This window comes from Lepidochelys kempii, chromosome 26 (genome assembly GCF_965140285.1).
Source record: "Lepidochelys kempii isolate rLepKem1 chromosome 26, rLepKem1.hap1, whole genome shotgun sequence".
Classification (NCBI taxonomy): Eukaryota; Metazoa; Chordata; order Testudines; family Cheloniidae; genus Lepidochelys; species Lepidochelys kempii.
This window is the reverse complement of record NC_136405.1, coordinates 11,857,394-11,884,731: the sequence shown is the minus strand read 5'-3', so window position 1 is coordinate 11,884,731 and position 27,338 is coordinate 11,857,394. Positions and strand designations below refer to the sequence as shown.

Below are 27,338 nucleotides of genomic sequence, written 5' to 3'. Positions count from 1 at the left end.
CACTATGTCCTGGTTTGTTGATGAATTCTTCACCCTCACCTCTAAACCTGGGAGGTGACTGCTGCCTGAGGAACTCCATACCAGTGCAGAAACAAATGTTCCTCGTCAAGCACTAACTTATCTTCTCTGTGCATTAGAATCATGTGATGCTTCTCTGGGAGATCATTGTCCTGCATGTCTCAGTGAGGTGTGGGCTAGGGCTAAAGCAACTCCAGCAATCCTTCTATAACAATATAAAATAGCTTAATTCTAGGTGTTTCAGGAATCCACCTGCAATTAACATTGTACTCCCGACCCCCCCCCCCCATCCCCCAACACTACTAGCCACATGCTTTGAGATGTAGCTTTGCCTGACATTGTCCTTGGAAAAACTGAAGGACTGAAAGCCATGGTATTATGTTCATAATAAGAGAAGAGGGTTTGCTATGCCCTCTGTCACAGTGGGAAATCCCCAATTCAGGCAACATGGTTAACAGATTCCTAGGGACCTTTACTAATGTATATTCCTACTATCTATCAGAGTAATATTGAGCCTCTACTCTGATGTTGCCTAACTAGGTATCCTGGAGACTACTGAGTTATTGGAAGTGTAGCATTATCAGCTGGAAGAAAACATACAAATTTTTAGAGGGTTAGGTAGACAGTGCTCTGGAGAAGCAGAAATGAAGAGAAGGTGGGAACAGGCTGGGATACACAGGAGGAAAAAACCTAAGAATAGGTGAGGGGAGAGAGGCACAATTAGAGAATTTTGTGGGGTTAGCAAGAGTCTCAGGGGAAAGCAAATATTTGAACTAGATGAAAAATAGCAAAATGAGGCTGGAGGGAATACAGACACTGAAAAAGACCAATACACTAAGATTAAATAGGAAAAGTGGAGGCTAGCAAGCAGGAAAGAAGGAGAAAAGGCAGGCATAGTAAGTTTTTGTGTAGACCTGTTTGCTCTAAACAACTGTGACTTAATGGTAGTTCAGCTATTTGCAGCAACATCAGACATGCTCCTCCCTGGTATTTGGAAAGAGGAAATTGACGATCTTTGACTGTTGTGAGTTCCCCCTGCTCTTTCAAAAGAGCAGAGGTAACCTGCCTTTCTCTGCTGCTTCAACTGCATGCTATTTTCTGTGGTTGCTTTTCATGACTCCATTTACTGATTGGTTTTTTAAAAATGAATCTGAAACGTAGTTGTCCCTCATTTACATGTGTCGGTTATGGTCAGTGAGGCAAATGTTAGCCTGCTTGTCTGAATGCTGTATGCAAGAGAACACCTGCCAGTCACTTCTGATCATGTAAAAGTTGTTTGTGCACTTCCTTTGTACATGAAGTCATGATCTGATAGGACATGGCGTGATTTTCAAGAACAGAAACCAAGCATGTACAGCAATCTATGTTTTATTATGTTGTCAGGTTAAATGGTCAAACTACTGTTTAGATTTATATGTCAGAGTTCATACCAGAGGAATCATTTAGGGCCAAGTTGCAAACCCCCAGTGACAGGTGGTTTCTTGGGAGGCTGGTCTGACAATAATCAGTGTGTGCTCATTGTTTGAACCAATTTACTGAGTTGGAGCCTTCTCCATGCCTATCGTGCCCTGTTCTACTGTAGGCACCTTTACCAGCGCAGTTCAGCTTTAAATAATCACAGATTGTGGCAGAAGTGTTTGAAGCAGCCTTTTCCCCAGAGCGGGTCTGACTTTGTGCCCATGAGCGTGAAGCAGGTAGTACTGGCATATCAGCACAGGGCAAGGAGAAGCAGCCTAGACAACCAGTTCTAAAAAACCTGAAGGGCCAGTTCTAGTGATACACAAAATGAGGGGAGTTCCTGATCTATACCTAGAGAATAATAGAAAGGGAGGGATGCACTAAAGCCTTGCAAAACATCATGCAAAAGCCCTCCCCCGTGAGTCCTGCGATGTTCTGTTGTAAAAGGGTGGGGATAGGTTGTTTTTTTCGGGTGGCCTTTTGTTTTGTCTAATCATCCGTGTTACACTGCACATGTCTGCAGCTATATCCCCCAGTGCATCCAGCCACCTGGACCTTCTACCCTCCCTATCTCTTACATGCTGTCTCCAGCTTTCATCCCTCCCTGCACCTTGCCCCTTGAATCCAGCCCCTTGCACCCTCCCTGCATCCCTCTTGTCTCCCCCCTTGCACCCCTTCCTGCATCCCCCCCCCCCCCCCCCGCATTGCCCTTTGGAATTTCCTGGTCCCTGCATTGTTAGGGTCCGAAGCCTGACACCTGGCCCCGGGGGCTTTGTCCCCGCCTCTTTGGCCTTGCTGCTCGCTGATTGGTTTGTTCCGTTGGAAGGAGCCAGTGGACGGTTGAAGCTGCGAAGGGGGAGACTTACACAATAGAGAGAGGGCCTTTGGGAAGGCTTGACCAATTAGAGGTAAGAAACGGGGGAAGGGGTGGGGCATAGTTGGCTAAGCTTATTGGACAAGACTGGGGGGGCGGAACAATGAAAGTCCTAGCCAATCGTAGCTTCCAAAGGGGAGAGAGGGGCGGGGCCGTGAGAGCAGTTGTCCTTTTGGACCGCGCAAAGGGCGGGGCTTCCTAAGATTTGGCCAATTAAGAGGTAGTGAAGGGATGGGCGGGGACCTAAGGCTACTGGGCCAATGAAAGAAAAGAGGCGGACTTATACTCAGGAGGCGGGCATATGGACAAAAGGACCAATCATAGGTGAGGATAATAGAGAGAGGCGGGTCTTTATCTGAGCAGACCAATGAGAGGCTGGGCGTTGGTTCTGGGTATCCAATGAGCACCGCGCTGGCAGGGGGCAGTGGGTTGGGTTGCGGGCGGCGGCGGGGGGGGAGGTTGGTTGCCCGGGGTCTGTCAGAGCGGAGCCGGAGGGAGGGGGGTAAACATTCGGGCTGTGGAGACCGGCTGTTGCAGCTGCTGCTCCGTGAGGTTCCGCGGCAGGGCGAGCGCAGGGCCCCGGCAGTGGCGTAAGATGGCGGCGGCGGCGGCGGCGACCCGGGTCTGTGTGAACATCCAGATGCTGCTGGAGGCGGCCGAGTACCTGGAGCGGAGAGAGCGAGGTACCGGCGCCCCGGAGGCAGCAGCCCTCCCGGCCCCGCTCCTCTGGGGCCTGGCCTCGGGGTCCCGCCGCGGCCTCGGGGATAGCTCCCCGCGGGAACGACCCCCCTCAGGGCCTCCCCTTCAGTTCCCCCGGGAGAGACCCCGCCCGGCCCCTTTCCCCATAGGAGAGACCGGGGCCCGGTTTCGCCCCCACGCAGGAGAGACCGGGGTGTCGCCCCCCCCCAAAGATTCCGGTCCTGCCCCCCCCCCCCGTCGGCAGCGAACGAGATGCCGCCCCCTCGGGACTCGCTCTCCGGCTCCCGTCCCCCGCCCGGGGCGAGTGAGGGTCCAGGGAGCAGCCCCCGGGAGAAGGGCCTCCCCCGCGGCCGAGCTCTCCCCGACGGGGGGGGCGCTGAACGGAGACCGCCCCCGCCCCCCCCCCCCCGAGGAAGCAGCAGCCCCCCCCTCTCCCCCCACCCGTCGTCGGCAGAAAGCGGAACCGACAGGAGCCAGGATCCCATCCCGAGCGGTGACCATCGCCCACCCCACGGGCTCCCCCTTCCCTAGCCCGGCTGCTCTCCTCTCCCCCCCCCCTTCCGCTTGGCTCCCCCCGATCGCCCATCTTGGGGGGGGGGGGTGGAAAGATCCTTACCCCCCAGGCACGCGCTGCAACTCGTGGGGAATAATCCCGCCGCGCGCAAACGCCCTGGCTTTTTGTGTAGCTCCTTCCATGCAGGGGTGTCCCCTCCAAGAAACAAGTGTTCTGGAGGAGACCCCCACGTATGGGATGGGGAGAAAGGGACCCTACACAACCCATCTTCCAGATCCCCACTTCAGAATCCCTATTGCTTGCCGTCTACATGGTTCTCCCCCCCCCCCCCCCCCAATGTATGGCGTGGGCATGTCATCCCCGTGCTGGAAACAATGGATTCCCTGGCCCCGGAGGGTTTTGTTTTAGGCTCTGTGTGTTGTTCTTCAGCAGATAACGAAGTAATCTTACTGATTTGCACCTTTGGACTTTCAAATATGTTCTCCTCCCACCCCCAAATACTCCTGGATGTCTGTATGTTTTGGGCTAACTTAATGATCAAGTGAAACCCTGGCTTTTTTTAGAAGCTGAACATGGCTATGCCTCTATGTTACCCTACAATAACAAGGACAGAGATGCCTTAAAACGGAGAAGCAAATCCAAGAAAAACAGCAGTAGTAGCAGGTAATGGCAAATATATGGTTCTTGCATCTGTGTGTGAGCGTGTGTGATATCTGACTTACGCAGAAGCTTGTGGTGCAAAATTCTGCCATTTCTAGTATGATTATAGCTCTGAGAAAACGTTGGGTATGTCTTCCAACTTAAACCTCACCATACAGTGATATTTTTAATTGAAGGGTTCTTTATCACTGTGTGTTTTCTCACTTGACAAAGTCCTTGTGTTAACTCAGATTTTAAAACTTTCTGTTTCCTAACTTATTTAGGCTTTTTACTTCTATCTTTAACATGGGAAATGTTCTACTCAGTTTCACTTTTGCTTTCAGTCAATTGTGTATTTAGGCTTTTCTGCTTTAACACAATGGTTTTATGTTTGGATTGCAAACACTGCAGGGGTATGTCCTATTTAGTTTCAATGCAAGCCATTTAAAAAAATTAATTGAGGCATGATGTGCTTATAATAAAGGTAATATACTGTAATTCTATAATGCCTCAGTCAAATTTGGCCCAAACTTTGGTTTTGGCACTTCAAGAAAGCAGAAGTATTTTTTAACACACCTGTTCAGATATCTTTTTATGTCAGTGAAATAAACTTTTCCACTAGAGCATGGATACTCAAAGGTAAAATTTACAATATTTCTTACTGAGATAGGTGTTCATACGTTTAGACTACTTTGTGCATGTTTAACTGCTGTAATACATGAACATAGTCAAACTTTTTGACACTAGTTACTTTCTAGGGAAACCTCTAAAGAACAGAAACTGTCGTTTTTTGCTGTATTTATTTTTTTCTCAGGAAACAAATCATGTGGAATTTTGCCATGCAACATGGTAGAAATATGTGTTTTCTACAGCTAATGTGAAAATTGAAGGAGTCTTATCTTTAATTCAAGATTCATGTGCAATGTTAAACTCAAATTTTCTAACATTTTCTATTTCACTTTAAGTGTTTGTGCAGGAATTCTTAACTAAAGCTAAATTGTATGACTGAGTGCAGAAAGTGACATAGTTCTAGTTTGACACTTAGATTAAATCTTGCTTCCAGTGCCACTTTTGTTTGACAGCCTGATTTATTTATTGTTCATCTTGAAATCCATCTAGAGCTTTGCTGCAGATTATTCATTTTGTATTTAATATAGATCTTGTTCTTGGGGCAGCTAAAATGCTACATTACCTAGTACTGGAGATGTTTTGCTGGGATTTAATCCATCCAAATTCATTTCAGTCCAAGCTGTTGAACTTTAAATTGGATCAGCAACTTCTGCAAGCCTTTTTTTTAGTGAAGACTTTTAGGTCCTAAAGACTTGCAGGTTAAAACTGAAGTTCCTGTCTTGTTTTTAGGTGCTTGCAACACTCTCCATTTAGTAGCATTCTGTATAAATGCAAACTGCTACTTGTAGGTCATGCTTGTGCTGTGGTGGAGACTCATAAAACCCAGGAAGTTCACAGTTAAAGCTCTGTCCTTAACTCACCCTGTTTTGACTGTGGTTAGTGGCCTAAGATCAGTACGTGATGTGCACCATATGTGCTGCAATATTTAGGTACAGCATAGCAAAAGAAGGATGGAATTTCAGTGCGAACTTCAAACTTGGGTTTGTGTCCCAACCTCAATGTTTGGAATCTTACTTGGGCTGTAGACTTTCATTTCAATGCATGTCTAATACAGTAAGTATATTGACCAGTGGTAGAGAAAAGTCTAATAGTCCTAATGACTCCTTTGCATCTCTATACTAAGAAGAACATATTTCACAATGCAGATGGAAGGCCTCTCAAATGTCAAGAGGGTTTTGATTTTTTAGACCTCCTTTAGAAATGGAGGTTGACAGTACAAGAGCTGACCTACCTCTTAATGTATCTAGTGAAAATCAACATTTTTTTTCAGCCTATCTCTCAGAATTCTGTAATTACAATTCATTTTAATAGTTAAGATTGTAAAGCTCAACTTTGTAACTGACCTGCAGGAATAGTGTATTTAAAGGTGTGCAGTGTTGGCATTGAGGAGTGAGCTCTTTCTTATGTATACATTAGGTGCCCTAAAGATCAAATCATAATTAATGGAGAAATAGTACGATAGACAGAGAGCAGTGTGAGCAAATTCATCTCTAAATATCGTCTGGGTGAGCACTTCCTTTCTTACTGGCCTGTTTGTAGCTGTTCTGTCTAGAGACTAAATATTTCCTGTTTCATTAGGAAATGTGAAATGACTCCTTGTTTTAAACAGTTTGATTCTTAAGTTGGCAGTGTCCCTTTAAACTTTTTAACAAAACAGAGATTTTGTCTTAGTTTAAGTAATACCTGATATTACAATAGCTGAAATATTATTGGGCAGGGGCATAGAGATGGGCAATTACTCTGCTGGACAGCTCTGTGTATAGTCAATTTCAATCTTTCATCTGTGTAGTCTTTTAAGGCTCACCTGACTACCCCTGACTTCAGTGGAGGGCAGATTAGGTCTTCTATCTCCTGTTTGTGTGAAACGTTCACTGCAATGGGGAAAAAGGCATATGTTAAATAGGAACATCTGATTGTAAAACACAGCTTGGCAAGTGGCCCCAAGGGCATGTATAATACCTGAAGCTACTTCTAATTCTCTTTTTAAAGATGGTTAAATTACAATCTTAGAAACTTAGTTCTAGCCTACGTTACAATGGAATGAGTTAATACTGAGTTCATATGGAAAATGGTGCAGCCATTTTCCTTTATCTGTAATGGAACAGGTGTTCATTAAAAGGTCAAAGTTCAGAAGTAATCCTAGTTGCATGCCCAAATTCTGCATTTACATTCTAGAATGTGATCAATATTAACTATAGTATAATGATAAATAGGTCTGTGTGACCAGTATGATTGTTAGCTGATATTAGACAATAAAATGGTCTGTCTATTGGTTGTCAGGGAGAGGGGAAGAGAGGTGAGGGTATCTTTTTATCTTGAGTTTAAGGTTGGCATTTTATGCTAGGTCTGCAGACCTGTCACTGTGCCATAAGCATGGTTAAGCCTGCATCTTTGGAATGGAAATTCTGCAACACTGCAATTCACAAAAATGTGGCAGTGGATCCTGTAGACAAGCCAATTAGAGACACTGTCGCTTTCCCTTTTGGAAGGGGAAGAAGATGGGTACTGTGTACACTGCACAGCCAATTAGCTACTGCAGGTATGGCTACCATGTCCTTCTCTGTATTAACTCCCTGGAAATGGTGTCTGTTCGTTCGGAGTTCTGAACACAAGCTGATTGCTATCAATGTTGCTTTGAAACTGGTAAACAAAACACTAACATTTCTTGAAGTTATTATATTCAGCCTTTTCATTTCAGATAAAAATGGTTTTGAATACATTCCAAGTAAAGGCAATTAATGTTTATCACTAAGAGCTGAGAATCTTGTCTACATGGTAATATGCAAACTATCCACCTTAGGGTTTATGTTGTAAAAATAGAATTCACCAGCTAATAGAACTATATTTTTGGATACAGAACTTACCATTAGTAATGTGTTCCTGGACACAGTTGAGTCCAGAGAGGATGTATTCTATTAACAAACTAACAGCCGTGTTAGTCTGTATTCGCAAAAAGAAAAGGAGGACTTGTGGCACCTTCGAGACTAACCAATTTTATTGAGCATAAGCTTTCGTGAGCTGTAGCTCACGAAAGCTTATGCTCAAATAAATTGGTTAGTCTCGAAGGTGCCACAAGTCCTCCTTTTCTTTTTAGTTTGTAACAGACATCTGTAACTTTTGGTACCAATATTGAATTGATACGTCCTATTTATGACGCAACAGCCCACAAGTTCATTGTAATGTCTTGGACTCAGGAACTCATAACTGGGAGGTGAGGAAGGGCTCAAACTTATACTTCTTTATTTCTCTGCTTTTTATCCAGAAGAGGCAGATGAGGAAACTGGTGGAACCAAAAATATGTCTGTCCTCTTTTCAGCCATTTACAGATGCCCTGGCAGGGGAGCTTGTGTTTCCATTACATATCAGACTAATGTGCATCCATTTAAATGATCTACTAAGAAATATGGACCTTTTATTCTCAGTTGAAATCAAAATATCTTGTGATTTTTAAATTTATTTGGAAACTTAATGTTTGTGTTATTTAAAGTGATCTGTTCTGAAATGCAATCTGAAAGTAAACAAAAGGAGCTATGTTAAAATTAATGTCATTAAAACACTGGGGGGGGGGGGGGGAAATAGCTTACCAAACTAAGAGCAAACCATTATGAAATATTATGAATGAAGTTTCTATGAGGGATTGCAAGTGGGTAAAAATACCAAACATACAATTTGCGGTGTCCTCAAAGTATAAGTTCCTAGCTTATTTAACAATAAAATCTGCTTAGTTTATTGAAACGTCTAGAAAACACAGTGGGAAAACTGACACTCTGGCTCAGGCACAGGATAAGTCAGATGGAAGGCTTCAGATATATACATTCCTTTATCATGGTTGTGGTTTTTCCTTTGCGTCTTCTTTCCCACAGTAATGCTGTCCCTGAATGATAACAGGCTTCATTTAAAGCTTTAAAGAGCGGTTGTGGCAGATTTCTGTTATGAGCATGTGTGCATATATTAGGAGTCCTCATTTCAACATTAAATCAACAGTAATTTGAAAACTATTCAAATCTCTGTAGTTATTCTGGGTCATCTTATTTCTGAGAGAACCCCGCAATAGTTCTTTTTTCGTTTTGTTACAGTTTCCCTAAAATCTTGCAAGGGGAGAAGGAAGAACTTCTGAATTATTTGTAAACCAGTTTAATACCAACCTAGACTACAACCTCAAATTTAATGTGTCGTTCTTCCATTTAAGAATGAAACACATTATAGTCTATTAGCTTCTGGAAAAGTTTTCTACAGCTCTCCTGTATTCACATACCTGATCTTCAGGATATTATTTCTCTGCAAAGCTGGTGACTTAGTGATTGAATACAGTGTGCAGGTCACATGGTTCAATTGGTATCAGTAGGCCGTGGGATCAAATCTCAGGTTCATGCTCATTGCTGCACTGTTCAGGGTGCTATCCTTTATGAAAAGCTGGAAGCAAAAGTTAAGAATTCAGTAAAAGTTAACGAGGAGTCCAGTGGCACCTTAAAGACTAACAGATTTATTTGGGCATAAGCTTTCATGGGTAAAAAAACCCCACTTCTTCAGATGCATCGACATTAGGTTGTGGTGTCCCGACTGTTTGAGCACGTGTCTGCTATTGTATTAATTATTGTTGTGTTATGTGGTACTTACCTCATTATTTTGTGATATCTGATGTTAAAGGTGCTTTTTAAAACCATATTCTATTCTGCAATATAACTTTTAAAGACACAAACCATATAACAGTGTTTTCAAGCAAAAGTTACAAATACCACCTAAGAGTAACAGAATTCAGGCAACTTTTCTCCATCTCTTCAGTTTTTTCTTACTTTATATGTAAACTCTGATAAAAAGCAAAGCTGGCTTTTCTCATGATGGGAATCTTTTGCACAGCAATAGGGAGAGAGATACTTAAAAATCCTCTCCAAACCACCAGTTGCCAATGCACTCAGGGGCATGTCTGAAATTATACTTGATGCTTAATTGACGAGATGTCAAATAGAGTGTTAAGATGGGGCAATTTGCCTTTCTCTTCCTATGCTAAGATAACCACATTTTTCGTTTGCACCACCATCATGCGCTTGGTTTTGCATCTCTTTCTGGGCTTATATTGCCATTTTGCTGGCAGAAAACCCATACTGTGTTGTTCCACACTTCTTCACTTCATCCTGGTTGCTTCCAACCTTTTTGCTGCCCCAGGATAGCTAGCAGCTTTCTCTGAATTTCTTAGTGGCTTGCTCTTGCAGTGAATGGTTACAAAAACTGTTGCACTGATATTCTTAATCACAGTGCCTGTACTTATCTGCAACTGATAATCGTTAAATAACTAATTCCTTGTTTATCTTTCAGGTCAACGCACAATGAAATGGAAAAGAACAGGTGAGTTTGTAGGATTCATTAAGTATTTGCACTTACTTTTATTGCATTCCCCTGCATATCCCAGTGGGATTGTCCAGGTCCTCCTCAATGGAGCAGTAATATTAGGGGGACATGCAAGGTACATCCTCAGGCAAGACTGATTCTCTGATCAGCCTCTAAATCTAAGAGTTCAGTTTTATTGAAGTTGGGTTTGGGGGGGCGGGGGGATAGACAGGGGTAAGCTAAAATGTCACTTTAAACTGAAACTAATGTGGTCAGAAAGCAGGAGATACTTCCACAACATCTATCTGCAGTAAGCAAGCATAAACTGCAATGTGGGGAAGAATGGACAGTTCCATGTGAGCGCAGGTTTGTGCATTACAGCAACTAGAGACTACTAGCAACTAGACTAGTAGCAACTAGAGACTACTTATTCTAGGAATTATGATTTCATCAATCCCAGATCTTCGAAGGCCTCTTACCTGGAATATGTTTTTCATCCTTCAGAGTCTAAGCACTGATCGGGAAACATTTCCTCATAACCCCCATGTGCAGTTATTCCATAACTGCTTTCGGCAGTGTTTCTTGGACCTTTCCTTGAAGCCTCTGGTTCTGGTCACCTTCTGTCAGGGTACATAAGTCTAGATAGACCGCTCATCTGATCAACTACCACACTGTTTGTGTCCTTAGCACTCACAGAATTTAACCTGTTTTTTGTTGGCTGTTTTGACAGGGTTGTGGGATCATTAAGTTTGCCCTTTTACCCTGTATCTTGGTAAATGTACTTTGCAGTCAAGATACAAGAACATGGTTTTAAAGACTGTAACTCTTTAAAACTGGAGAACTTCATAAGAGGGTTTAAACTTTGTTTTCAGTTCTTGTGGCTCAGTCAGTGTACTTCTTGCAGGGAGGAAGGGGGCTGGGAGAAGGGCTATTGTGTATGAACACTTGCAGTTGTAAAGTGAGGTATCCTCGTGTTTGTGGTGCTTCTATAAGTAACTTGGTAGTTTGGGAAAAACATGGCAAGCTGACGCTCCCATTAGTGGGAAACCCCAGGCTACCATAATAGTTCTATGGCTTTTGATGCTCTATTACAAGATGTAAATTGCAAATTTCTCATTAGCTAGCTCTCTCAGAGTTCATTGTAAGCTTTTGGGTGGTTGCTTTCCAGAATACTTCTTGTGTATTTTACTAGATGGGAAGTATCAATACAAGAGAACTTTCGTTTATTAGAAATGGACTTCAGTAATCTTTAGTAGCTTAATGGAAAAGTGCCTTTGTACCATTTATGAGCGTCTCCATTTCCTCTTCAAAAGTCTGATTCTGCTTTCAAATGTTGCAGGTATGGTATTGTCTGTTGCCAGTTAACTTGTTTTGTTAGCCTGGCTTGTGATATATCCAGTGTACGTCCAAAATGACTGAGGTTAGAAGAGAACGGGATAACACACTCCAGAATCTAAACTAGTCACAAAATTATCACTTGAAAACCTCAGAAACTGAAGAAAAAATACTTTAAAAATTACTGAATGCAATGCATCTCGCCTACTTACTCTGCAGTAACTACACCATAGTTGTATTGAAATCCTGTTGCCCAAACAATGAAGTACAGCAAATGTCATTTATTTTAAGCTCTTATCAAAAAGGTGATTAGGAAAACAGCCAGTGTATTTCTCTGAAATGTATTCTCTTTCTAAATAAAATTGTTATTCGCTCATTGTTATACATGTAGGAGTGAATGTTTTGATGTCTGACTTTAACTGCCACTAGTCTCAAAAGTTAACTGCTTAGATGCCTTATGGAGACTTTAAAGTGGCTCCTCTACATTTCTGTACACAAAGGGTTAATATCTAGCTGTTAGAACTTTGCAGATGTTCAGAAGTCCTAATTTTGAAGTCAACATTGGTTATCTGTTTGGAACTTGAATAGTATGGGAACCAGTTTAACTTGATAGTTGGGGCCAAATTCTGGTTAGATACATACCACATTGCATCTAAGATGAAAATTAGGCTCGTTGGTAAGCATTATCTTTAATGTGAGGAATCTGATTACCTGTATTACAATGGACTTGAAAGAAAGTCCAATTGTCTCTCTGACAGCAAATTAATTGAGGAATTTGGCTTTGCCAGTGGGAGAATTTTGTCTACTTTAAAAACTGCGGTTATGTTGTCACTTATTAAAAATGAGTCTGAAATATGCTTTAAAAGTAGAAGTTGGAGCTGGAAAATCAAGGGTCATGGAGAGTGACATGCTAGATTTCTAGGAATCTCACTTTCTGTTGTACAGTATGTGCAAACTCCCTAACGTTAAGGGTTTGACTTCTAAAGTGACTTTGAACTTGACCTGATGCCTACTGCAGTCTCTCGCTTAAGTATTGTGGATCATAGTTGTAATACCTCTGTAGGTACTTCAGACAGCTGTTGTGTAACTCCATTGTGTAACTCACAAAAGGCAGGTTGGATAAGTCTGTTCAGAAGGAAGGAGATCTTATTTTGGGGTTGCAAACAGTGTTAAGCAGGGATTCATCACTGGGCCCCAGCATTGGATTTACCCTAGGAGTAAAGATTATCCACTCTGTTTGTTTACATAAAATGCTTTCAGAACTACAGTGGAAATGATTGTTTAACTTGTAGTGTGCTTAGAGCAAGATATGCAATTAATTGCAACATCTCAATTTGAAGCTTCTTATGACAATTAGACATTTCAAAGACAGGTTATATTGCAACCACTGCCAAATGATGTGACCTAAATGTCAGGATCAACAAAAGCATTTGAATAGTATTGAAACTCACCTGTCTTGGAACTATCCTCACTCCTAATATCCTAGTGAAGCGGTTTCCTTGAGTATCTAAAAAGTTAGCTCTGCATATTGTCATCCACATAGCTGCTGTATGAAAACAACTGGGCATATGCCTATGTGCAAAGGTCAGACTAAACAGTGTACCCTCTATATGGACTTCTAACCACTGTCAAAGTGCTAGAGAACTCCTGTAGTGGAAGTTGAATACTGTAGCATAGCCTTGATGAGGATGCAGCTTAACTAAATTGATTGTTTATGAATGGAGATGCATACACCAGAGCAATTGATCTGAAACTGGCTGATGGGAAATAAACAAAGGTAGGCAGAGGAAACATTTGTAAAGGTGCATTCGCAGTTTAAAGCTGTGTAATATTGACATGCTTGGAGCTACAGTTGTCAATGGAATTAACAAGATGGGGTGAAGTTTTGTGAAAATAGTTGGTGCACCCAGGAAGCAGTGTCAGGTAAGCCGTCAGTTGCAGCTGATGTCATCCTTGACAACACTAGTTGCAAATCTCCTTCTGACAACATGCATAAGGCATTTATCCTCTGTGGGCTGGAGACTGGGCTCTGGGACCCAACGAAGGGGGAGTGTCCCAGGGCTGAGGCTGGAGCCCAAGTCCTAGTGTCCTCACTGCAATTTTACAGCCCTGCAGCCTGGCCCCTTGAGCCCTAGTCAGCTGACTAGGGCTCGCTGCAGGTGTTGTTGCAGAGTAGACATACCCAATGGGTGGGATTTTCGAAAGCTCTGAGCTTTCACTTAACTCTGCCTTGGAGGTGTGGTGAGACAATGAAGGGCTTGGCTTCTCCCCCCCACCCCACCCCCCCAAGATGCTGAGTAGCCATAACTCCTGTGAATAACAGTGGGAGCTGTGGGAGCTTGACACTGCTGAAAATCAGGCATAAGTCACTGGCTCAAGGTCCTATACATGTATGGCAGAGCTGGACTGTGACTGGAATTTAGATGTCTACTGATTAGAGGAAAAGACTGGAGCCAGGACAACATTCCAACAAAATGAAAGTTGTGTGAAATGTCTTGTTTCTCTAAAGCATTGTGACCAAAACACTCATCAGTCAATGCTTTTTACCTTAAATGTAAGGTTAATACTTGAATGGTCAGGTCTGTATTTGAAGTGCTCTTAACACTTTGCTGATTTACAAAACTTGGATTGTAATTCAGAAGATGACACTTCATAGTGCTGTTTCTTGTTCAGTCTCTCTTTCTCCTGGCTACTCACAGATTATTTTTAAGATACCTCTGGTTTTAAGAATATACTTGCACTGTCTTCTGCACAATACAGCAAAAGGCTGATCTACACAGTACCACCAGAGAGCCAATGTAAAACACTTTACAGAATGGAGAGAGGTAAATAGTGGTGTCCCCCAGGGGTCTGTACTGGGACCAGTACAAGTCAACATATTCATAAATGATCTGGCAAAAGGGGTAAACAATGAGATGGCAAAATTTGCAGATGATACAAAACTACTCAAGATAGTTAACTTCAAAGCAGACTGTGAAGTGTTGCAACAGGATCTCACAAAACTGGGTGACTGGGCAATAAAATGGCAAATGAAATTCAATGTTGATAAATGCAAAGAAATGCATTTTGGACAACATAATCCCAACTATACATATAATATGATGGGGTCTAAATTAGCTGTTCTCACTCAAGAAAGAGATCTTGGAGTCGTTGTGGATAGTTCTCTGAAAACATCCACTCAATGTGCAGCGGCAGTCAAAAAAGCAAACAATGTTCGGAATCATTAAGAAAGGCATAGATAATAAGACAGAAAATATCATATTGCCTCTATATAAATCCATGGTACGCCCACATCTTGAATACTGCTGCAGATGTGGTTGCCCTATCTCAAAAAAGATATATTGGAAAAGGTTCAAAAAAGGGCAACAAAAATGATTAGGGGTATGGAACAGCTGCCATATGAGGTGATATTAATAAGACTTGGACTTTTCAGCTTGGAAAAGAGACGACTAAGAGGGGATGTGATAGAGGTCTATAAAATCATGACGGGTGTGGAGAAAGTAAATAAGGAAGTTTTATTTACTCCTTCTCCTAACACAAGAACTAGGGGTTACCAAATGAAATTAATAGGCAGCAGGTTTAAAACAAACAAAAGGCAGTATTTCTTCACGCAACGCATAGTCAACCTGTGGAACTCTTTGCCAGAGGATGTTGAGGGCCAAGGGTTCAAAAAAGAACTAGATAAATTCATGGAGGACAGGTCCATCAATGGCTATTAGCCAGGTTGGGCAGGGATGGTGTCCCTGGCTTCTGTTTGCCAGAAACTGGGAATGGACAACAGGGGATCTTACTTGATGATTACCTGTTCTATTCGTTCCCTCTGGGGCACCTGGCATTGGCCACTGACAGAAGACAGGACACTGGGCTAGATGGACCTTTGGTCTGAACCAATATGAACGTTCTTATGTATTAGTACTCCCTATACAGTAACTGTAAAAGTGGGGCTCTATCAGTCTGGTGGACTCTTTTTTTGCACTGTTGAACATTTCAGAATTGAAAGGCTTTTCTAATAAGATGGGAAAGCATAATTATCTGAATCGACTATTGGCTCAACAAATACATCAATTATAAAACCAGTCTTTCAAAACAGTTGCTTTTCTTAAAACTTATTTCAAAGTACTACATACTGGGTATAGCAAGTGGCAACATGTCTTGTAGCTGAGAGTAGCCATTTCTGATATAAAAGACAATTCCCCTTAACATTAAAACCTGTCTTATCCTGGAGGATCATTATTATTGTACGTGGAATTAATCTGTTTACTGACCTAAAACTTAAGGACATAAACAACCTGTTGTAGTAAATGGTGCAGAAAGGGAAAGGACCACAAAAGCAGAATTATAGATTGTCATGTGAAATGTTTGAACTGGTCTAAACTTAAGTTTTGCCAGCATAGCTACACTGGGGGGAGAGAGGGAGGGGAGGGGAGGGGATCATACCCTTTAATTGACATACCTATGCCAGCAAAAACACTAGTGTAGATGCAGCTGATATTGGCGAAAGTCCTTTTGTTGCTATGACTAATCTTTTTCAGGGAACGAGGATAAGCTATAGTGGCAAAAGCCCTCTTTTACCAGTATAAGCTGTGTCAAAGCTAGGAGGATTCGCCAGTATAGCTATATTGGCATATCCTTTCTCTTGTAGACAAGGTCTTAGTAACCAGCAGTGGATATGGCTAGAAATGCTCAAGGAAGAGATTAAGTCTGTGTTGAATAAGGTGATGTACCTGCTCTACCTCACATGGTAGCACCTGCAGTAGACGGTCACAGTAGTTACTCTGCAGTAGAGTAGGGAAACTCTATACCACTCGAGAGCTGATTGGTGGAGGAAAGCATTAATTGGCATGCATTGGGCTTTACATGATGTGCAATGTGATGTTGCTGTTCCTGTTTTCATTTTTAATTATACCATCTTAATGACTGATGTAGTTCTTGCATTTTAATATGCACGGAGATGGTCTTGGGTATACTGAGTTGTACGTTGAAATTTTTCTCCAGCTTGTCCCCCTGCTGCTTAACATTCTCAAGTGTAATTCTTTGGAGAAATTTACAATGGCTTGGAAGAAAGTATCTACATTTCTGGAATGCTAGTGCTTCAAAGCACAGCTCTAAGGGAGAAAATGCGTCTGAAATTATGCCAGGATGCGCTATTCATCTTCCAAAAATAGAAAGGAATGGATAGCCTTATTCTTCCAATCCCAATTACCAACTGCTATTGTCACCAGTTATAACATTTACCTTTGTTATATTTGCCATAGCTGCTTGCACATGTGAGGTACTCTTTAATGATGCCTAATCCGACCTACTTGCTGTGGACCACAGAATGAATATTTAGCATGATGTATGAACTTTGGATTTTACAGACGTGCTCATCTGCGGTTGTGTCTGGAGAAGCTGAAAGGGCTGGTACCACTTGGGCCTGAATCCAATAGACATACTACACTGAGTTTACTAACAAAAGCTAAATTGCACATAAAGGTGAGTTCAAGCCAGTTTTAATCATAAGTGAGCACGCCAAGTATTACTGAATAAAGTGCTGTAAATACAATTGCTTGACAACAAATTGTATGGATAAAATCCTGCTTCAGGACCAGTTCCTTAGTTATGTCCACTTCTGAAGTCTGTCTCCTGCAAACAAGAGAAGTAATCTTCAAACATAGGACTGAAATGGCATAGGGATGAAAGTGACAATGATTGTTCCCCAAAATAATGTCCTGCTGATGCTCTTTGTAGCAATCAGTGAAGACCAGTTTCGTCTAAAAGTTTTTAACTTAATTTCTCAGTCTCTCCGGGGGGCCTAAAAATAAGTGTCCACTGGATGGACTGTTTCTTACCACCAGCTGTAGGTGGACTGGTCAATGCTTAAAGTAGCAGGGTGAAGCTCTATGCCACTGCCAGTGAAGAGATGGGAGAAAAGTTCCCAAGAGGGTCACTTCTGTGGGTTCCAAAAAGCTTCAGTGCTCTGGAAAGTAGAAACCCTTTGATCTTGACTCAGACGCTAAGATCAGGTTTTATTCTGACGCTATAATTGTTTAAAGTTGTTTTTTTTATACTTTTGTTGAGAAACATCCGTGTCCTGATGCTGTGATTTGTCTCAAGGAAAACACTGACACACACTGAAACATGGAGTCAATATGAATTGCATATCTGAAGACCTTACTATTTAAAGGAAGAAATCTCTCTCTTCTAGCCAAGAGTCAAGATATAACAATACTAGCTTTACAATAGCATCCTGACGGAGAAAAGGCTTTGATTTCTAAGCTAACTGTGATGCTGTAACTTATAGATGCTAGTTGGTTAACATTTTTCAAACATGGTTAAACTGGCTGACAGGGCATTTGTGGACTCAGGCTATTGTGCACCAAGACTCTCTCCTTGTATACAAATTTTTCTTGTCAGAATTATCCGTGGACATGATTTTAATGTTGCGTCTCATGTATGTTACTGTAGCATCAAGAGGCCTGAGTCAGGGTTGGGACCTTCATACTGATGGGCATTGTACAAATATAAAATAATCTGTGCCCCAAAGAGTGTCTCAATATTTGTACTGTTCAGTAGCTTTTTTTTTAAGAAAAGGAAGCAAATATTTAACTTTCAGTTGAATGGTTTTGATGTCTTTAGCAATACCAAATATTTTTAGAGTACATAGTATTAAGTGGAAGATAAAGGGGGTGGCATGGAGGGACTTGGTTGGCGTCAGCTAGCTATTTGTAATCAGACTATCAAAGACTTGGAATGTATGTTAATAGGATTGAGACACTGCCAGATAATTGCATAAAAACAATTTTGAGAGGGAAGCATTATTTATACACATCCCCATGTGGCCATTAGATAATTCTAATCCAGCGATAGCTCAATCCTAACCTCTTACCAGAGCCCTGTGAGATCTGGCTCCTGCACCAGAGCCCTGCAGAAAAAAACCTTTCCCCATTGTGGCCACTCCATGAGAACACCCAAACTTCATTTCTTTCCCACTGTCCAAGTAAACAGGAAAAGTCTGCTTCTGTAAATTCTAATGAACTCTGTTTACTTCCAATATACGGGGTGGAGTGGAATGGAGACAAGGGGAGGGGTGAGATGAGTTGTCTTGAGAGTTCAAAGAGTTCCTGCTCTGGATAAGCAAATGTGCATTGGTATGTGGGGCATTTGGAATAACTTTGGTGGTGTTTTTGAAAACATCTTTACTTGGCAGTTACCTTTATTGGTGGAGATGCTCACAGTACATATGACAGCACAGGATGATGCTCCGTGTACAGATGGCAACACAAACCTCAAACCTTTAGCAAGTGTGAAACACTGACAGCACAATTAAGGGTGTAATAAAGCAGATATATTTTTCACTTGAACTATCTGCTTCAATTGTTTTCCTTTTAAAATTTTCTTTGGCTCGTAGCTACCTCTAAAACAGATTCTTAAAATGTAGTCAGCACTTTCAAACGCAAGTACCTCTCATCAGTCACCTAAAACCATAGTTAGGTGCCTAAGTGACCTGTCTTCCAAAGGTGCTGAGCACCCATGTCTGAAAATTAGGCCACTTGCTTAAGTGTGTGAGCTTGTAAACAATGGCCTTCGTCCAGAATGTGCAGAAGAACTAACAATGCCTTTTAACCCACAGAAGCTTGAAGACTATGATAGAAAAGCAGTACACCAAATAGATCAATTGCAGCGAGAACAACGGCATCTGGAAAGGCAACTGGAGAAGCTGGGCATAGAAAGAATAAGAATGGACAGTATAGGGTCTACTGTTTCTTCAGAGCGTTCAGATTCTGACAGAGGTGAGTCCCCTCAGTTGGCTAAGAATATCTATACTTGTAGCTGAAACCTTAAAATGCTTTATCAGGTTGGTCCAACACTACTCTCTTTTGCTTACAGAAGAAACTGATGTGGATGTCGAAAGCACAGACTATCTAATGGGAGACCTAGACTGGAGCAGCAGCAGTCCTAGTGATTCAGATGAAAGAGGAAGCATGCAGAGCATCTGTAGTGATGAGGGCTATTCCAGCTCTGGCATTAAGAGATTAAAGCTGCAGAACAATCACAAGCCTTGTCTCAGTCTATAAGAAGCAACTAAGTAGCTGTTCCATCCATTGCAGTTTCCCTGTTGGATCTTATTAGGTAGTATATTGGACCGACCCACAATTCTCTTGCACGTAAATTTAATGTACCACCAACGTTAGCGAAATCAGCTTTGCCTAAGTCCTGAAACAATGCATAGGGTTGTGGGTTATAAGCTACTCTCTGGAGCACACATCTGATTGCATCCACTAGCTTCTCTTTCTGTCAGTAAACTCATCTCTGTGAGACTGTACATTCCAACCAAATTTTGAAGTACCCAAGAATATTTTAGCAGTAATAGAGAGCTAAAAAACCCTCTTCTTTTTTTCCTTGATATTGTCTAGTATTCTAGACCTACCTTGTCTTTGCTTAGCAACATAATGTATCTAATATCCAGAACTAGTGGCTAAACATAATTTTGTTTGATCAACAATCTGAAGGGGGAACCCAACTTCCTCGTAGTACAGATCTGGAAATGGATGGACTAAACTTTCAAAAGTAGAGTGTGGAGCATTTTAGCTGTCCTGACTCTGATACTTGTGAGAATTGTGTAGCAACCGTTTGAGATTTTGTTTTGGAAATTTACTCCTATATGTTATGGGTATTGCATTTTTAGTAGTGTAGCTATATTACCACCTGACCCAGTCCTGTTGACCTAACTCATTCAAAACTCCCATTGACTTAAAGTTCAAAGGGCTGTATATTTGCAGCCTTTACTTTCAAGAGTAACCCTATTGAACTCTATCTCAGATTAGCAGCCAGCAAATGACAGTGGGAGTTTTGACTAGTGCGGGACAGTGGGACCAATCTTGGGACATTCTGAGCAGCTCTTGCAAGATTGTAGGCACTCAGCGCCTCGCAGGATTGGGCTGCAAGACTTTGGCAACACAGATATACTACTCCACCTCTTGCAGGTACCTTTATAGGATGTCTTCAACCTTGCACATCCCAGTTTCTTTAATACCTAAACCCAAATGGTACTATTTCTCTAGTGCAATTTATTGTGACCTCATTGCATTACAGCTGCATATTACTATTCTAGGCAAGTTTTCCTAGAAGTTTTTCTTGCTTCTCATCTCTGGGACAATTCTTTTCTACCTCAGAGAGATGAACAAAGATTATCTCAATCCCTTTAGCACAAAAATAATTATGCCTCATTTGTTTCAATAAGCAATGCTTGGTCCTCTTCAAATCTGTTTTACTGCAAATTTTAGCAATAACTGAGTGATAAAGCTAGCTGTGCTAACTTTGGGTGTCAGTGATTGGGCACATTTTACAGGATGTTGCCAATACTACGTTACTACAATTATTCAGTGAAGTGCTATTCGCATTAAAGCACTTCCTCATCTGGTTGAATTATAAGGCACTCTAAAACTGGTTCAAAGGATTTTGTTGCCAGCTTAAACCTTAATATTTTCCCCAAAAAATGTGGCTTTCAAACTTGCAACATTTTCATTTAAGCTAAATAGAGCACATGTAAATGTACATAATACACATGATCTATAAATAGTATTTATTCATTTTATATAAAATTAATGTAATGGAGATGCATTCTTATGACTTTGTGCTTTTATAGATGTTCTGGAAACTTTGTATGTAGAGGTCTGCTAACTGAGATATATGTAGACAGATTTCTTCAGTCCTCTTTGCTTGAAACATTTTAAGGTCTTTATATTCAGCCCACTTGGCAAACTCCTCACAATGAATATTCAGTATTTGATTCCGGTAATGCAACCAGCTGGTACAAGGTGACCAGAGAAGCCCTAATATCCAACTGAGCAATTTCACTATATAAAAGGGCTATGTAGCTTATTTAGTGATGGTCAACAAAAGTGGGCTTTCACACTTGCCTGCAGTCTTTAAAAATGCAGTTCATGAGCCTGAACTAGTCAAGCTGCCAAAAGCCACTAAGACACTCTGTAAAATGCAAATGAGCAAACTATATAAAATGAGATTTGTTTTCTTAAAATATCCTCAAGCTATTTTTGGATCATTTGACCTCTTTAAAAAAAGAAAAAGATGGGAAATGGGCTAGTGGATTGCTAAAAATCTCCAAAGTATATTCTCTTTGTGTGAGCTATGTTTAAAAAAAAAAAAGGAATTTTTTTAAACAGCTGGAATTTTCAGATGTCCAGCAGATTTGCACTGAACTACAACTTGTATGCCTTTTGCATTTTTAAGCCTGCTTCCTGAGTACAAGCAGAGAATCTTCAGAGAGCTAGCTCAAAACCTGTAAACTTAAAAAAAAAAAAAAATGTTGAATATCTGCACTTTGAGGTCCTTTGCTCAATCTTTTTTCCTTGAGACCTCTTGCTTTTTTTCCCCTTCAAATAAGTGTTGCATAAACTGCCTCACAAAACCAAACCTAGAGTTGCAGATATTGCGACCTTTAAAAAGGTAGTAAAGTAACTTTAGATATTTGGAAAGTGTCGGGGGGGTGTATCTGAAATATTAAATTGTGTACTTTGTATGTTTTTTTATTTAGAAATACCGAGTCTTAAGGATTCAGCATAAGGGGTTTTTAATTGTTGTGCCTTTTGAGTTAACTACTTTTTTTTGTGTGAAATACTGTGTTTTGTCCCTATATAAAACAGTAATTATTTGACCTTTGCACTGTTTGGATGTGGTCCTCTCAATTTTGATGGCATAGAAAATGTTGAACTTTGAAAATGATGCACTAATGTCAAAACTGACACAAGGGTATACGTGGTGTCTTTTCCAAAACTCTAGGCGGGTGCAGTAAATTTTGCTACTGTGGGCTCCAAGGCCACTTTTGTATTGGCTAGGACCATCCTTGGCAGCTTCAAATCTCTCTGGTCCTCTTTGCTAGTCAACAAGCCCAAGCCTCAGGCAGCTAAGTCTACTTCCAAGGCTGCTAAAATGGTAGCATTTTTGTGTTTTGCCAGCCTTTTCCTCGAATTCACTGATCCACCAGCATTATTACTAAATAAGCTGCAGAAAATAAAAAATTTTGTAGATTGTTAGGGGAGTGAGGGACTACTCGTATATTCCAAGTTTACGATTGATAGTTGCACAGATGTGTGTGAATATAAAACACACTTTTTCTTGTGAAAAGGGCAGAGTAAAAAATACTGCCATCAGTAGCTAAGTTTCAGTGAAAATGGTGAAATGAAGCACACACTCAATTGGAAGAGAAATCAGAAACTCTTGCACTTAATAATCAGAGCAGAGAAGAAAAAATTGCAGTAACTTATGTGTTAATGATGGTCTGTCTTAAACATCCTAAAGTATTGTTTGTACCTTTTGAGCTTGTTTTCCTGAGTGTTGAGCACCCAGAATCTAATTTCTTCTACAAAGCAGAGCTTTCAACTCTTCACGGTGCTGATAGTCACATCTTTTGAATTTCCAGGGTCATTGCTAATACCAATTTATGAAGAAAATTCAAAGAGCACTTTTTTGAGCAGCACCGAAGGTGCCACTAACTTCACAACATCTTATAAGATGATCTGAAACACTTCTGAGCTCTGGACGTTAACAGGCCATGGTCTGCCAATTGCCACGTTAGCACTTTGTTCTCTAATAAGGCACTTCTCTCCCCCAGTCCCAAACCCACTACAGTGCTATATTGGCTCTGAAAACAGAGAGCTCTCTCTCTGATGTCACTCCAGAACTACAAATCTGTGCACTAGGCCTACAATCCTAGCCAAGAGAGAGCCTATGTTATAATGTATGGTGGCTTCTCCTTGCTCATTCAAAGTGTGTGAACTAGATGAAACAGGCATCTGAAATACTATTTAGCAATACGTTCGGGCTTTGAGTTCTTCTTTTGCCCCTTTTGTAACAAATTTCAGGTTTTGACACTGTAATGTATTGGGAAGAATTCTGCTTTTGCCAGGCTATGTATCTGCTCCCCTGAAAATGTATATTCTGTTGCTTTTTTTTATTGCTGCTTGGTCTGCAAATTGTTTATACTGTCTAGTAGTAGAAACAGGTACCTCGTTCCGAAGCATTATTGAAACATGCGACAGCTGTTTGAATAGCTAGCTGAGTAGACATCTCTGGGGTATGGAAGAAATCACGAAAAAATTCCAGCCCCAAATAGTCATCTAGTGTTCAAGCATCTCTGTTATAGCCAGTTTTTTTTTAAATCTGGGGTATAATAAACTTGATCCCTCTTTTTTATTTATTTGGAAGAAGTTTTTTTTTGTACCTTGTTGTTTAGGTGAAAGAATAAACTCGGAGGCAGTTCTACCCGGTTGCTATTTGCTGAATAGCTGTTGCATGACTGCAAAAAAAAAAAAAAAAAAAATTCCAAGTACCTATGTCTTCTAAAGTGCCCAAAGCTTAAGCAACCTGGAGTTTTGACCAGTTCTATTTTTGCTGTTTTTTCTTTCAAATTGATAAAAGAACCAAACTTGCCTATCTTCCTTTCTCAAGTTGGTGCTCTTAGCAACACTGCTGTTGAACCATCCGTTTTTATTTTTGGCAGTCTTCCAAATAGTAAACAGGGGAGCAAGCAGGTGGGAGAATATGAATTCTGTTTCCAGATGTTAAGTTCCTAATGTAAATACCACATCATTATGAATCCTGTGTCAAGACCATATAATGGTGCTTTTTATTACAGTTAGCACATGCATTTTTAGAAACTACATGTTTTAGAAGACCTTGCTGTGTATATGTATACTTCTGTATTGTTCAACTGTTAGATAATAAATTATTTCATTACTAAAGAGAAACATGTCCTCCCAGTGTTCTTCTGGTTTGACTAGAAAATGCCTTGTGGCATGCAACAATTTCACTGATTTGTTGGGTACAGTAAATGGCAGTCAAAATGTTACTAGCAATCTAGTGATGAAACTCATTATGGCCTCTTGGGCACCCAAAAATTGTCACCTGGAATCACATTATTCACTTTTGAAAACCGTTTCTAGGAGGCAAGAAATTTAGTAGGTGGAAAACACTTAGTTATTCCGTTCCCTTTCCATTTTAATGACGGTAAGGGGAAGAATAACCTTCAAATGTTGCCTGGACTAACTCTTTCGGCTTCCCTTTCAGCAGTAGTTTGTCCCCCAGTAGCTGCTTCCAGTTTTTTGTACTAAACCTCAATTTTGAATACTGGGCATCCCCAGTTGAGATTCCTCAGAATGAAGTGAGCAAAGTGCTTGAGAGGGCCACAGACAACTGCTGAAGGGAAGAGATTGTTTGGAACTTTCTCCCCTTCTGTTCAGGTCTACAGACGCTGTGTCTGTATGCATTAACGTTTTCCAGCCATACAGTGGGAAGGGGGCGTGACTTCATCTCTGCGATGGGGTCGCAACTGTGCATATTGGATAGTTGTGCAGGAGTGTGACTTCACTGGAAAGTCCCAACTAGATAGCGTCCAACGCTGGTGGGCTTGGCACTCTAGAAAGAGCACTCTGGAGCTTGAAAGCTTTTCTCTTGCACCAACAGAAGCTGGTCCAACAAAAGAGATTACTTTTCCCAGTTTGTCTGACTGTACAAAAGAAGATCCTGCCCTATCTGCTTAGAACCTGCACTGTGAGTTAGACAAGTTTTGATAAGATCCAGTTCTTGGTCATCTTGAAGCAATGCAGATCCTTCCTTGTTTGGAGACTGTCAACTTGAAACCTAATCATATATTTTAAAAAGTAGCTTCAGGGTTTGTTCCTTCCCTCAAGTCTCCATGCAATTTTTGTGGTTTTACAATCCCTTCTCTTTCTCTCCCCTATTTCTATATTAAGGACCTACACAACCAAGGAGAACTAATTGTGTATTTGTCAGCACTGGGACTGAAGTGTATTGAAAATTATTTTTCCTTCACCTGTTAGTCTTGGTTGCTGCATGTCACACTAGCAAATGTGCAATCTTAGACAGAATTGTGAAATCCCTTCTCCCTCCCTCCTCCCCCCCGCCCCGTCTTAAACCACACCTGATTCTCTAGTAGGTTAGCCTTGCTTGCAAATTCAGACCTTAGTCGGCCTTTAACAAGGACTACACTCCAGAGAAGTCTGAATCACGAAAACCATGCTGAGAGGAAATGGTTACTACTGCATGATTAAAAATGGCTTTTAATGGCCCTTCCTCTAGGGGAAGCTATTCCTGTTTGTGTAGCACACCAACTGCAGGATGCTTCAGAAACCGGGAGTATGACAACATCCCAGCCTCAAAGAGCTCACAATCTTGACCACGGTTAGAATGCTGTCTGATCTAGTCTGTAATGCTGCTCGCTCTCGTTGTCATAACTGAAGTGTGTATTGAGAAGAAAGTGGCCAATTAACTCAAGCTTGGTAAAGGATTGCCTGGGGAGGGCTGATACAAATTGCTTTAAAAAACTGAATGGTTTTATGAGTCTCTTTATCTGCTTGTGTTTGCAGATTACAAACTCTAGGGCAGGGACGGTGTTTTGTGGGCAAACCTGGCATAATGCCGGCACTAATGGTAGACAGACAGTAGGGACCCTGATGTACAAAAGCTTCATGTAGGCAAAGCACAGATTCATTTTTTGAAGGTTGGCATTAACTTTAAGAGACGGAGATACTTGTGAATCAAAAGTAAAGCACAACTTTTCCACTGGATCTTTGTACAAGTGTTTTGGATCTATGAATGGGACCTTATTTACCACTTTTTCATACCCGGGTTATGACCGCCAGAAAGACGGCGTAGCCCAGAAATGTTCTCGATAGACCTGACGTGATGTGCACCCTGCGGCAACTCTTGAGCAGCTCTTTAGGATGTGGAAATCCTTGAGAGTAGCCAGCTGCTGCTGTCAATTTCAAAGATGTCCACAGTTTGACATCTGCCTCTATGCTGGCTGCGCATTTGTGCCTGGATTACAAAGCACCCATCGCTCCCAAGTATGCTGAAAGGCAGAGCTGCTGCGTGAGTTTTCAGTATTGCAAAAAATACAATTTAAAAAAGTATAAAAGCAAAGACTTGTGAAGTGAGTATGAAAGGCAAGGCTTTATGGATGCTACAGCATCTTTTCGAGAATCTGTTTCCTCTAGGATGTAAACAATATACCAGCAGACCACATTATTGAAGCAGTTGAAGGTCCTTCTGATTTGGCAGGACCATCTTTAGTGGGATCTATGTAGTTATATGGCCCCCATTGGACTGGTATTGGAGAACCACACAATTATTTATTATTACAGCCTAGCAGCACACAGGGAGCCTGCGGTAGAGGTGAGAATTGAATGTATAATAGAATCTCAGAGTTACCAACATCAGTTATGAACTGACTAGTCAACCATGTACCTCATTTGGAACTGGAAGTATGCAATCAGGCAGCAATGGGGTCGGGGGGGGGGGGAGAGTAAATACAGTTAAGTACAGTACTGTGTTAAATGTAAACTACTAAAAAATAAAGGGAAAGCTTAAAAAAAAGATTTGACAAGGTAAGAAAACTTTCTGTGCTTGTTTCGTTTAAATTAAGATGGTTAAAAGCAGTATTTTTCTTCTGCCCAGTAAAGTTTCAGAACTGTGAGTCAATGTTCCGTTGTAAACTTTTGAAAGAACCACGCTAACATTTTGTTCAGAGTTACAAACATTTCAGAATTATGAACAACCTCCAAGCCCGAGGGCTTCGTCACTGTGTGAGGCTCTACTATAGGCCTTCTGAATCCTAGTTCTGGGCCTTAGCAACGCAAATTGCCAAGCTTTTCAATAATGCTTTTCCGTGCTGCGTCCAAGTAACGCAGCAAGGCTCCTAATTTTACAGGGACCAGAGCGTTGACACTATGACCAGGAGAACTGATTTCTGTTATAAAGGTAGATCACAGGAGTTTACTTTTAAGGGCACACTGATTTTAAAAACAAAAAAAATCTTTGAGCACA

At 41.3% G+C, this 27,338-nt stretch overlaps 1 protein-coding gene across 2 annotated transcripts; it reads left to right on the top strand.

Annotated features, from left to right (window-relative positions):
- The first annotated feature begins 2,825 nt into the window (after nt 1-2,825).
- MXD1 (MAX dimerization protein 1) lies at nt 2,826-22,653 on the top strand. Of its 2 annotated transcripts, none has more exons than XM_073325393.2 (6): nt 2,826-3,033; nt 4,127-4,226; nt 10,146-10,175; nt 16,853-16,967; nt 19,108-19,264; nt 19,362-22,653. In XM_073325393.2, exons 1-6 carry the CDS (start codon nt 2,946-2,948, stop codon nt 19,547-19,549), a joined length of 678 nt encoding a protein of 225 aa, XP_073181494.2. In that variant the 5' UTR covers nt 2,826-2,945; the 3' UTR covers nt 19,550-22,653. The 2 variants fall into 2 exon arrangements, with proteins under 2 accessions (XP_073181494.2, XP_073181493.2); XM_073325392.2 differs by having other exon boundaries at nt 19,105-19,264.
- Nucleotides 22,654-27,338: the final 4,685 nt, after the last annotated feature.

Excerpts from the sequence above, each read along its gene's own strand:
- MXD1 (XM_073325392.2), top strand. The coding sequence starts at position 2,946 with ATGGCGGCGGCGGCGGCGGCGACCCGGGTCTGTGTGAACATCCAGATG. Across the intron at positions 3,034-4,126 it reads CCTGGAGCGGAGAGAGCGAG|AAGCTGAACATGGCTATGCC; the intron begins GTACCGGCGCCC and ends GGCTTTTTTTAG. Across the intron at positions 4,227-10,145 it reads AAAAACAGCAGTAGTAGCAG|GTCAACGCACAATGAAATGG; the intron begins GTAATGGCAAAT and ends TTTATCTTTCAG.